This window comes from Grammomys surdaster, unplaced genomic scaffold (assembly GCF_004785775.1).
Source record: "Grammomys surdaster isolate TR1022 unplaced genomic scaffold, NIH_TR_1.0 130, whole genome shotgun sequence".
NCBI lineage: Eukaryota > Metazoa > Chordata > Mammalia > Rodentia > Muridae > Grammomys > Grammomys surdaster.
This window is the reverse complement of record NW_021604588.1, coordinates 21,758,749-21,771,962: the sequence shown is the minus strand read 5'-3', so window position 1 is coordinate 21,771,962 and position 13,214 is coordinate 21,758,749. Positions and strand designations below refer to the sequence as shown.

The 13,214-nt window shown below is 47.9% G+C and overlaps 1 protein-coding gene across 1 annotated transcript in view; it reads right to left on the bottom strand.

Moving 5' to 3' along the window:
* Positions 1–13,214, bottom strand: part of Ptpn14 (protein tyrosine phosphatase non-receptor type 14) — a 135,881-nt gene that overhangs the window by 59,562 nt on the left and 63,105 nt on the right. The window contains exon 3 of the mRNA XM_028761184.1: positions 12,370–12,539. Coding sequence (XP_028617017.1) covers positions 12,370–12,539 — 170 coding nt within the window. The remainder of the gene's footprint in view (positions 1–12,369; positions 12,540–13,214) is intronic.

Below are 13,214 nucleotides of genomic sequence, written 5' to 3'. Positions count from 1 at the left end.
CCTAAAAATCATGTGTCCACAATACGAGCTCCCATCTACTGTGGGAACAGAAGCTTAAATTACCCTTGGAAGCATGAGTCAACCGCCCAAGGAGTTGTCTCTCTGGTTACAAGCCAGGTTTGTGGCGAGATGTCAGCAGAAATGCCTAAAAATGTGGTTAGCCGTCGAGGGGAGAGTGGAACCGTTAGCAATTCCCCCTGGTATGAGGAGAAATGACAACAGAGTCAGGGAACCGGCCTAGAATTCCTCAACTTATCTAAAATCTTTAACTAAAGGCAACATCACTGCCCAAAGGGGTCTGTCCCCTGTGGGAGAAGTCATGTATCTGGAGCAAGAAGGAAATTCTACAGGCTTAATAGATGGTTTGAAGGAGAAATGAGGTAACAGAATTCATTATTTATATATCCCCTAGAATCTATGACAAAAGGAGAAACTACAAACCTTCCAACCCACTCTAAGTTACCACGGCCAGAGTCTTGACCAGCAACCCTGAAACTGTGGATGGAGGTGGAGGAACTCACTGAGTAGCAAGTTTGTGTCTCTCACTCCAACTCCTGCAGGAAAAGCCCAAGAACAGAGCGTTTCCCTGCTTTAATAAATGCACCATTCAACCCTCCAACCCTCAACCTCATGCGGCAGAGCAGGCTAAGCTTTCACGATGGCCAGAAGGCAAGTGGCACACCAGATCCTTGGGAAACCTGCTGCTGTTGGGACCTCAGCTTGAGCTTGATAGTAAAGAGGTCTTCTGCCTAGGATGATGAGTAGGAAGTCAGCCTGGGATCTGGATGTCCCCGGTTCTACCGAGTGATTCCCCTGTGGTTCATACGTTTTCCAATCATCTCAGACCCATGTAAGACTTTAAGACACTACGGATTCTATTTGTGGGCTGGAGAGATGGCTCAGCGGTTAAGAGCACTGATTGCCCTTCCAGAGGTCCTGAGTTCAATTCCCAGAAACCACATGGTGGCTCACAACCATCTGTAATGGGATCCAGTGCCATCTTCTCATATGTCTGAAGACAGCTACAGTGTACTCACATAAAGTAAATAAAATAAACTTTAAAAACAGAATTCTATCTGCACTGCACATGTGGAATTGGAGGTGCAGGCAACTGAGCCCGCCTGCCAGACTCCTATGTCCTACTCTGTGCCTGCCAAGTAAGTAGGTATTTCTATGTCTTCTGTTGTGTAGGAGCACAGACCTCATGGGAAAGAAGAAAAACAAACAAACAAACAAACAAACTACCTAAAGTCTGAGCCATACTACAACACGAATCCGCTGGCCACTGATGGAATTCCCAGTGCTGGATACGAATAGTTTCTCTTATAGAGTCCTCAAAAGTGGCTGCTGATTATAACGAATGTGGCGGTGACTGCCAAAGATAAAATACCAGACTGGCAAATACGTCACTGCCCGAGAATCTAGATTCTTCTATGCTGTGGTTTCTAGCAAAAACTGCTCTTTTTTTTTTTTCAGTACGGAAATGTCTCCCTATAATCCTGTTTTTCAAATCCCTCTCAGGCTCCTGACTAATTGTGTCCTCTCATCCTTAGGGATCTACTTTTCTAACCACCTCAGTATCAACAACAACATCTTTTTAAAAAATTCCCCCTGTGTGTGCATGTGTTGTGCAAATGCATGGTCACTCGTGGTCATGTGTGTGGGGTATATTTGCATATGTGTGTGGGGGCCCCAAATTGTTGTCTTGAGTTTTTCTCCATGACTTCCCAGCTGATTCTTTGAGTCAGGGTCTCTTAACTGATCCCAGAGCTCACAAATGGAACTAGTCTTGCCAGCTAGCTTGTTCCAGGGATCCTGTCTTCTGAGCCAAAATTAGACACGCCACCATGTCCACCCAAAATTTTTGTGGGTTTCTGGGGATCTGACGTCTGGTTCACAGCGGGTTGTTTAACCACCGAACCATCTCCAAGGCACCAAAAATTTTTTCTAACCCTAGACTCAAAGATAATTTTAGGGTAGGAAAATAGTTGACTAGATTAAAAAATGAGGAGGCAAAGTTTCACAGGACTGACTCCACACAGGTGGACAGCAACCCTCTGATGAAGATGTAGGCAGGATGAGGAACTGTCAGGCAGAGAACCGTAATCTTATCTCTTATTTCACGAAGGGACAGCTACAAACACAGTCCTCCTCGGCCTAGGGCCAAGAACTGAAAACTATCCATTAGAATTCAGAAGTATGGCCTCCATAAACCAAGGGAGGTGCCATAAAGTTTTCATATGGATTGTCCCCAGAGACCCAATGTCCCTAGGGTAGCTCTGTTGGGAGATGGCAGAGTGTTTCAAGGTCTGGGGAAGAGGCCTGAGGCCCATGGGCCCAGCTCTTCCTCTGCTTGACTCCTCTCAGACAAGAGAGACAGCTTTCCTATCGTGTGCTCCCATTCCCATGAGCCACCACGGGAAAACAACAGGGCCAACCAGTCATGAACTGATACCTTCAAAGATGGGAGCCAAAAATAAACTCTCACTCTTTCTAGAGCGGTTTTGTTGGGTGTTTACTATTAACGCATGGAATCACGGAACTAAAAAGGAAGACGGGCTTGCTGGTTAGCCAGGCCGGCAAAAATGAGACAGTGAGAGATTCTCTCTCAAAAAACAAGAAATATGGCTCCTGAGAAGAAGAGGTATCTGAGCTTGATGTCTGGTTTCAGTGAGCACACAGACAGGCGGAGACACAGGCAGGCAGGCAGGCAGGCAGGCAGACAGACAGACAGACAGACAGACGCACGTGTGACACACATACCCACACACTGCCAGCCATGCAGCAAAGATGATAAATGACAATGAAGATGGTACATCACATCATGCTGGGGACCAAATAAAAGCCACAATACCGCTGCTACAGCAACAGCACTGCTGACCGTCAGCGCATTATGACCTAGCCAGGACTCCTACCTGTCCTCCACACTCTAGCTGAGCATGGCCAGACTGCCCGACTGGTCCTTCTGGATTGCACCTCGGCTTGATGGTCCTGGCTATGCCTCTGTGGCTTTCGGTCTTCGAGGCTGCCTGCCACCCCACCCCACCCCCATCAGCTTTCCTACTGTGCTCTTAGTACCTTATTCCACAACCTGCTGTGACTCTCATATGTATCATGCCTCTGCTGCCTCCAAAAAAAACGAACTGAAGTATGTGGACGTGTGTGTGTGTGTGTGTGTGTGTGTGTGTGTGTAGATATATTATCTGAAAGCTAATGTTAGAAATTGGAATAAAAGAGCCTGTGACCACCAAAAGGCCAGTTACCAAGGGAAGTTGGATTACTGACAAACTATGGACTAGACATAGCTTATGAATTTGTTGTTCAATACATTCTGATATTGCAGAAAGGTATAAATATGCCTTTCTGTTTCATTTTTGCTAGTGTGTGTGTGGTGTGTGTGTGTGTGTGTGTGTGTGATACATGTTTGCATATAAAGTACATTTATGTAAATATGTACATACGTGGACCCTGGCAAGGACATGCAGAGGCCCGAACAGGATGTCTGGAGTCTTCTTCATTGCTCTTCCAGTCTCTGCCTTGTGACAGGGTCTCTTACTGAATAGGAAGCTTGCCCTATCTCTATCCTCCATTGCTGGGGTTCCAAGTCCTCGTGACTACATAGCAAGCGCTCAGACCCACTGAGCCATCTCCCGAGACCCAATCTATGTATCGGACACAGTGCGCTTACAACATTCATATTGTCTCGTGCCTGACTGTGTGCACTCACACGAAACACTGAGGAGGGTGTGGGGCCTGATGGGAAACAAGTACCGAAGGCAGAGGTCTCTGGGCTTCTAGGACCGAGGCTACCTATTGCAGTGGTTGTTTGGTTCTGTGGTTTGCCTCATATTCCTTGACCATTAAACCAAAATAGTTTTTTGCTAACTCCAGTAATCATTTGAAACAGACGTGAGAATTCTGGAAGCTAAGTAGGTAGCCTCCATCAGCTGTGGCAGCAGAGCCACAGCAATCGCCTCCATCTTTCCACAGTGGGTCATTTATTTCAGGGACGGCAGCCAAGAAAACTTGACGTTTAACTTAGATGAACGGATACTTTCCTCATCCTAGTAACATTGTTTCTACCGTCTTCAAAACGTGTTTGCTCCTCAAAAGCACTTTCTCCTAACATTGTTTCATCCCACCATTTCCTAGCTAAGCATCAAGCGTTTGGCTGGCTTTCGGCTAATTTCAGGTCAGCTGTGTTGCACTTTCCTCCGACCTTGGGAAAACAGCAGACAGAACATCCCCTACTTCCCTCCAGCTGCAAGCAGACTGCCTTCTGACCTGGAGCCCTTTCGGGGCTATCGACAGCAGCGAGCTGTCGCTTGTCCCTCTGATGGCTCGGCCTGGGCTCTTTCAGGCTTCCCAGACACACCTGGTAACTTGACACAGCTTATTTCCTATGTCTCACGTTCCTGCTCTTCCAAAGGCCTTGGTGTCATCTGAAAACCTGGCACTATGTGCCCAAGGCTGGAGATGACTGATAAATTCAAACCAAAGCCCATCTCAGTTCTCACTAGCGCACAAAGCCCACTATGCAAAAGACTCCTTCAAAGAAGTGCCTGTTCCCTGTCTCTCTGTCTATACTACTTCCTTCTCTTTGACAAAGCTCATCCCTCCCGTGCCAACAATTCTGTGGTTTGTCTAAGTAGTCTCGGGAAGGAGAGCCTGGAGCTGGCAAAGGCTCATAGGGAGTTGAAATAAATCCCACCCTCGGCCTGCTTCACCAAAAACAATTCCAGGGCTGGCCAAAGGGCCCGTCTTCTGTCGTAAGTGGCAATGTGGATGAGCAATGTCCCTTTGTCATTCTGGTTATGTAAATAAAGTACTCTGCCACCTATGGGGCACTGTGTTCAGATACTACATACACTATGATCCGAACAGGCTACAGAAGCCCAGGATTCGGGAGGTGAGCAGGGAAGACAGACACAAAATGATTGGTACCCATTATCATGTGATGTGGCATGTTCCCACAGGGGTGTGGGCATGCTCGCTTGGTCTCCAGCTGGTGACTGCTGGTGGGGATTGTGGCTCTTTGGATCACTGGGGGACAGAGCCTTGAGGTTTATAGTCTGATTCCACCTTTCCCTCTCCCCCTCTTACTCAGCTTCCTGTTCCTGTGAGGAGGAGAGGGAGGAGCCTTGGCTTCCCCATCTCCACTTCCCCACAGCTGCCTGCTCACATTCCTTCCTCTCCACGACGGACTGTGTCCCTTCAAACTGTAAGCCGGAATAAATCTTTTCTCCCTAAAAACACTTTTTGTCACAAGTTTTAATCAGTCATGAGAAAAAAATATATATATATAATGCCCTTGTTACAAATAAACTTCATGTGTAGTCAGAGAGGAAACAGAAACTGACACAAATAGGTAAGAATTCTGAAATATTCGAGCCTCGACTCTCTAAAAGACAGCATAAGCATCTACAGTATAGTCTGGCCCTTAAGAGAAACTTATACACAAACAAGGTCTTCCAAGGAGGATTTGCAGGGAAACGCTTGCACACTCAGTTCACCACTATAATCTCTTGTAGGCAGTTAGAGCGTCAAGACAGACGGACACCTAATTGCATGGAAGCAAACGGGTTAGGGAGGAGTTGTGGTTGGTGTGACTTTCCTATTGTGTGCAAAGTGCCACTATGAGCAGACACAACCGAAATGCCTACAGGGCCAGGGAGGCCATGAGAAGGAATAACTCTGCCACCGTAACTTCAGGGGATGAGGACAAGGCTAACCAAAATGGCATCTGCCTACCTCTAAAGTGTTTTGCTTTGCTCTGTCAGAACTGGTCTTGCCAATCAGAGCCTTCCTAAGCTCAGCTGATTGTCTCTGAGGAGGAGAAGTGTGGACAGACATTCTGCTCTGGCAAAGGGGTAAGAACAGGATGGCTGGGGGTGGGGGTAAAGATGCTTGCCACACAAGCCTGGTAGCCTGAGCTCCACTCTTGGAACCCATGTCAAAGTGGAACTGACTCCACAGATGTCCTCTGACAATGCCCTCCCCACAAGCATACCATACACACACAAAAAATCTTATAATCAGTTTCAAAGTAATATGAAAGTTGTTGTTGATTTAATGACCCAGATACCCATTTGTTGGGTACTAAGGCTCAATGTATAAAATTAAACACTTGTTTTTTCAGGGACAAACACCCACACCCATGTCGTCAAGCCCCTCTGTGACACACAGCACAACGCCTTGCATGTAAACGCGAGAGCGTCACGGGTCCCGAGGATAGCCTGGATCCAGCCACAGATGCAAGCTCCATAACGCCTCAGAACTGGGAGTCGCCCTGAGAGCGTCACGGGTCCCGAGGATAGCCTGGATCCAGCCACAGATGCAAGCTCCATAACGCCTCAGAACTGGGAGTCGCCCTTGAAGTGAACACTTTTCATGTCTGCTGCCGCTCTGCTACTGTCCTTTCACTGTGTAGACACAGTGGACCTGCCCTTCACTCCTCCTCCTGTCCGTCTCTACTCCAATTCAATATCCCAGTATTCTGCCCTTCGAAGACAAAGAGAGGGCACAAGACCCTAAGGTATGGACTCCCTGCACCTCCACCATCCTGAGATTTTTGGGAAGCCCTTTCTGCAAAATTAACACACCATGCCCCGTCCCTCCATTATACAGACTTCTCTACAGATCCAAGGAATTCTTTACAAGGAATGAAAGTCTTTTAAACCACCATCAAGCAGAGCTGGCATGCCCAGACAAGACAGACCATCTCTTCCCCATGGCTCCTGTTTCTCTCCTCTCCGGCCCTTCACTAAAGGTAAGTGCTATGGCAGTGGGTCACTATGTTCCACACAACTTTTAAGACAAAAGGTTTCTGATTTATTGGCTTTTGAAATATTGAATTTTTCCCCAGCAATAAAAAAATTAAATTGTACCAAATTAGTTATTACTAAAGATCATTGGTGTGTTTGATCTGTCCCCAGACACAAAGGACTCGCAGAAACTGCCCTTCATGGTCAAGTCTAACTCCAGTGAGCTTGCCTCCACCTCTGCGTTCTTACCACATCAGGTTACATGAACAGCTACCTACCTACCTACACACCGTGAAGATTGTAACTTTCACCTGGGGGAAAGAGAAAGCCAGAGGCGGCTCAGTACCTGTGACCCTGTGACCGGCACACGGCTGGCTGAACCGAGGGTGTGAACTTCAGTGTCCTTCTTTAACATGAGGAAATTACAGTTGAAAATGGAGGCGCGGTCATCAGCTTTGGCCCACCTCAAAGCCTGCAAGTGAGGGTCAGAGCCAGGAGCAGAAATGGTGACCAGAGGCACATTTCTATTTGCAGAAAAGTTTTCTGTGTACTAGGTTTTTGTACTGTGCATTTTTCTTTGATCGCATTCATAATAGTAGACTCAGATCCAATACTCGTCTCAGATCCACCCATCCTACGAGCCACAGGGCAGAACAGGAACAGAAGCCAGGGAAGAAAACAGGGCTGTGCTCAGCCTCCTTCTTTGCAGTTTGGTGTAAAGTGAAAATGGAGGACCTGTCAGTAGACGATTTCAAGATGGCAACACAGAGCATAAAGCCCAGTTCCAGGCCTTGCTGAGTGTCAGGCCATGTGGCCCTGGCTCTACAGAAGCCACAACCACAATGCCAACCTTGGTTATGAGAGCCCCTGCCAGGTGCCCTGGATGCCAGACCAGTGACAGAACAGTCTCCAGGAAGTAAAGGCAGGCAGTACAAACTTAATAAACAAATTCAAATAAACCTTCAACCCATCAGATAAATGGAAATGAAATAACCCTGGCCTGGAGTCACAGCTCTTTGGTGGTAAGGCATTGAGACCCGCCCATTCCTACATTCCAACTGCCAAGCAGTGTCTAACATGGAATGGATGCTTTATGAAAGTAGGCATGTAACGGAATATAGGCTGGGGTGTGGCCCGGTGCTAGAGTAACTGCTCAGTCTGTAAAAGAGCCCGAGTTCAGACCCAGGTACCACAAAAGACTCTCCCTCAGGAAAGCAAAGCTGCCCGCCCAAGATTACGACTTCTTACAGACAGCACCTTCTCTTATCTCATCACACTAACTTTGAGAAGAATGAGAGACAACCCTAGTGTCAGCTGCACCTTGACATGCTGTGTTGGGCAGAAACAATGCTGTTCTCAGTAACCACGAGAGCAGTGCCTGTCCCCAGTGGGAGCAGACAGGAGTGATGTCTCTGCCAAGTCTAAAGGCGAATGCACCTGGAGACTCTACATCGGGGGCTGGGCTGGGAGGATAGCTCAGCAGTGAAGAGCACTTGCTGACTCTCCTAAGTATGTGAGTCTGGTTCTCGGCACTCATGCTGAGGGCTCACAGGCACCTGTGAACACCATCCCCAAAAGATGAAACCCCCTCTTGTGGCCTCAGTGAGCACCTGCACTTCCATGCACAGACCCACACACATACACACCATTAGAAATGAATCTTTTAAAAAGTCTTCATCTCTAGATGACATGATAAAAGAACTCGGGAACAGAAAGAAAGGTGTAAAGGAAAATGGAATTTAGATGTAATAAAGTTTCTAAAAGAGACACTGAACACCGCTGTAGACTCAAGAGCGCACACAAGACAGACTGAAACATCGAATCGGATAGTGTTAGTATTTCCAACCAAGGAAGCTTTGAGGGAGCCGGGAAGGGGCTTGGCCAGTAAAACCATATGAGACTCAGTTCAGTCCCCAGAGTCCACAAAAAACTCCAGACACAAGGGCACATGCTACCAGAGACACAGACCCCTGGGATTCACCGGCCAGTTGGCTTGGCCTAATTGCTAAGCTCTGGGTCAATAAAACCCTGTTTCAAAGTTGAGAGAGGGTTTGGTGATGAACAGCATGAGAGATGCCCAGTATATGTGGCAGCCCCCCTGTAACTCCGGAGCTCAGTGGGTGGAGCTGGGATCCCTGGAGTGAGGGCTAGGCAGACTAGCCCCATCACTAAGCTCTGGGTTCAGCTGAGAGCACCCCGCTTTTAACGGATAAAGTAGGGAACAATCGAAAAAACATCAATTTTGAGCTTTCATGCATACAGACACACACGCACGCACATGCATGTGCACCACACACATGTGAAATCCACCACACATACACACATAAATATATACTTGAGGAAATAAAAGGTAGATGGAACTATGAAATCATACCCCAGGCTGTTCTGGCTGTCCCACAAAATGGTACACGCATGAACGCTCATGCCATAACCCAAAGCACCATTTTGTCTCATGTAAAGATGTCAGACTTAGCCTGACCTTGCTTTGCCCTCAATATGCCATTGACCCGCAGACAAGGGCACAGCAGCACCCCCCTCCAATCCAGAACTTAGAGGAGGTGGGCAGTGGGGATATGATTTAAGGAAAGTACACTTTGGGACACAGCAGCAGCACCCTAAGATGGAGGGCACTTGGAACAGGTCCCACAGCCCCAAGTCTTCTCAATACTACCACAGTGCCCTAAGACTACCTTTAGCAGGAGAGGAACTGGGCTGGCTACAGCTGTAGTTACACTATGCAAATTCTGTAGCATGTTGACCACTAACAGAGAGACAGTCCCACACTAGCAAACCAGTCACCTTGACAAAGGAGGATGTGCCAGCTGACCTCATTGAGGCGAACAGGAGTTCCTTTGTACGAGACCAGCACCCCACTCATGAGTGAGCAAACGCAAGAGACAAACACCCCAGTAAAAAGAAAAACAGCTGACAATTAATTATAAATTCCAGAAATGAGACATCCACTTTGAGTCTTAAATTTACTCTTCAAAAACTACTTATCCTTGGTTTAGTGTCCTGTGTGTGTGTGTGTGTGTGTGTGTGTGTATGCGTGCATGTCTGCCTGCCTATGTATCTCAGATGTTTGGTGTGGTTCCTGAGGAGTAACTCTTTGTTTTTTGAAAGAGTGTCCTCTCTGCAACCTGAGAGGTGCCATTTCAGCTAGGCTGGCTGGACAGAGGACTCCAAGGATCAGCCTACCCCCCAACCCCTGGGATTAAATGTAGCACATGCCTTGTCTTGTGTTTTACATAGATGCTGGAATTGAACTCAGGTCCTCACTCTTGTGAGGCAGGCACTTTGCCAACTGAGTTACCCCCCACTCCCATCAACCCCCAACACCTTTTCCGTTAAACGTGTGTTCTTAGTACCCAAACAGTGAAGAGGGACTTCTTTACTTGAGGAAGACTTGGAAAAGGCCCAGCCATCAATTCCAAGCTTGCTGCTGTGTGTGAGCAGCCGGCAGCTCTCCAGCTGCCCCTGGCAATCTTTAAGTTGCCCAATAAAGAACTCTTCCATCTCACTTACAAACCATCTTTTCACCTTCTGGGCCCAGATAAATATGAAAACCATGTGTTTATAATGAATCTGTTGCTATGAAAACACACTGCAAAGAATCTTCCCTTTGATTCAGGAAGATATAAAGAGAGAGGATGCCCAGCAGGCAGGAGCCCCTGCTGGAGGAAACTCAGCCAAGATGGAAGAGAAGAAAAGCATTCTGAAGGAAGTGTGCTGGGTCCCAGCAGGACCCACGGAGCTAAGATTCTCCAAGCCCACAGAACACATCTTCCAATTGGGAGTGAGGCTAAAAGTTCCCAGCTTCTTAATCTCTTCACTCCTATGGCTTTGTGACTCATCTCCCATCTGTCTAGGAGCGGCCTAGCTGCTGCCAGCTTGTTCCTGCCCACGTCTGGAATCACATTGGGTCATTTCTTTTTTCCTCCTTTGATTTTATAATTCCATGTTTTCTCCTTTTGATATATTGCATGTGTGCCTGTGTGTGTGTATGTGTCTGTGTGTGTGTCTGTGAATGTGTGTGTGTGTGTACATGCATTTGTGTGAGCATGTGTGTGGAGGCCTGAGGTTGATGATGGGTATCTTTCCACAGTCACTCTCCACCTCAGACAGGCTCTCTCACTGGGCCTGGAGTTCACTCCTCCAGCTATGCTGGCTGACCAGAAAGCTCCAGGGCCTCTCCTGTCCACCCTGTCTAGCACCAGGATTCACCGCAGCCATTCACATGCTGGCCTTGTGCTCTTGTGGGGCTTGAGCCTCCTTGTAGTCCTCCTTCTGATGCCGCTTTACGATCTCACTCAGGTGTTGCCTTGACCTTGGGCCTGACTTGTCCACATTTTCTCCAGTGTCCAGGCTTCCTCACTATGAAGAGATGCCCATAGAGCATCATCTCCAGTGGGTGAGATGGGACGATCTCAAACTAACCCCAGAAAGCCACACTTTCCAATCACCAACCTCAGAACTGGCTGATGAACCCTGGATCACCTGTCTCCGCCCGCCCCTTCTCCTAGTGCTGGAGTTCCAGGCTCACGCTGCTGCCCGCAACTTACACACGGGTTCTAGGTGCCTACTCCCATGCTTGGGAACACTTTACCCACTAAGGCATATCCACAGCTACCAACAATAAATGTTCATTAAGAAGATGGGGAGGGGGAAGAAGAGGATGAGAGAAGAAGCAAGAAGAGGAGGAGGAAGAGGAGGAGGAAGAAGAGGAAGAGGAGAAGGAAGAGGAGGAATATGAGGAAGAGGAAGAGGAAGAAGAGGAGGAAGAGGAAAAAGGGCTAACAGAAACATAAAAATTTCAACCATGCCATCATTTAAGAACTTTATAATCCTGAAACCCACAAGGTGAAAATTAACGGCACTCCCTCTGCATCCCCTAAGCATGTCAGAAGCATTCCCAAAGCCCCAATCTAAGCAACACGTTTTTAAAAAAAAACAAAAAAGTGTCCCTGGGCCTCCCGCTGCTCCAGAAATGTCCACTTGACAGGCGATTTCAAGGCTCCTTCACAAACATCTCTCGCCACCATGTACACCGCACTCACACCAACAAGATGTTCTCGTTTTGCTCAGTGAATCATCAGCCATCTGAACTTTATGAACAGTTCCTTCAAGGACACAAGATGGCAAGGCCAACCGGAGTCTCCGCTAAGGGGCTGACTTCCTGTTCCTGCTTATGTGACTCACGTGATCAAAACTCTTGCCTTCTCTTAAGTTTACGTCCATCTTTAGAAACACATTATTTCTCAAGTGCAGAGTCCAGTGGCGTTTGGGGTGGGAGTGGGGGATACAAAACAGAATTTGGTGGTTAACTTTTACTGAATTGTAGCACGCCCATTTGACTATCCCCAACATATACTTCTTCACTGCTAGACACAAAACTCACCCGTCTTACCAGGGATACAGGGAATGCCCAGCATTAGGTACATGGATTGAACCAAAATATTACTGTCGCATGGCAACAGGCAGACAACCTCCAGCTACGCCGCCCACTCTGCTTCCTCACACAACCTAATCAACCGGCACCTCCACTTCACCGGAAGCCTCTTTGGTTATCCACACCCTTATGGAGAACTGTAGGGAATATACCTACCTTGTGGCCTCCTGCTGAAGCCGTGACACATTTGGCACATAGAACATGACTCCGAAGAAAAGCAGAGGCTCATTAGCAAACTTGTCCAGATGTTTCTTCAACGGCTTCTCCAGCTCCACCCATCTCGCCTGCTGGCTCTTGCTGAGAAACCAAAGGCCGAAGTAGTGTGTCTAGATAAAAGGGTAAGATCCCGTCAGTCTGTGCTTTTCCCACAGCAGTCTGAGACCACACAGAAAACAAGCCTCCCCCAGCTATGTCGTCAGAAGCCCGAGATCCTGGGCCTACATGCAGAGATTCAGCTTCTTCTATTTCCCAGCGTGGGACGAGCTGAAAGAAATCACATCCACTGATACAACCACCTACAGAAGCAGTATTCCAAACGACTGTGCTGCTTGTGCCTGTGTGTCCCCGCAAACCTGTGTCAAACCTGAGGGGCTGGGGCAGACTGGGGATAGGACTGACCTTACAGGAAAATATAACCATCTGAGCACAGAGACCAAGGTCAGCCTTGGTGTCCATCCTCAGCAGCACGCCACCTCTGTTTTTCACACAAGATTTCTCACAGAGAGTTGGGGTTCACTGATGGACTAGACAGGCTGCCCAGTGGTAGCCTCCGGTCTCGCTTACCCAGTTCTGGGATTTCAAGTGTTCCTCAGCACACCTGGCTGAGGTGCTGGGGGTTGAACTTTGGTCCTTGTGTTTGCAAGGACGCACTTAACCAGCTGAGGTGTCTCCCCAGCCAGAGGGTTGACTTCTTTCCTAAAATCAGAAGAACAACTCCCTGTCTGATTCGACACTTGGCAGCTACCATAGAGTCACTTCTTACTCGGTTCTGAAAACAAACC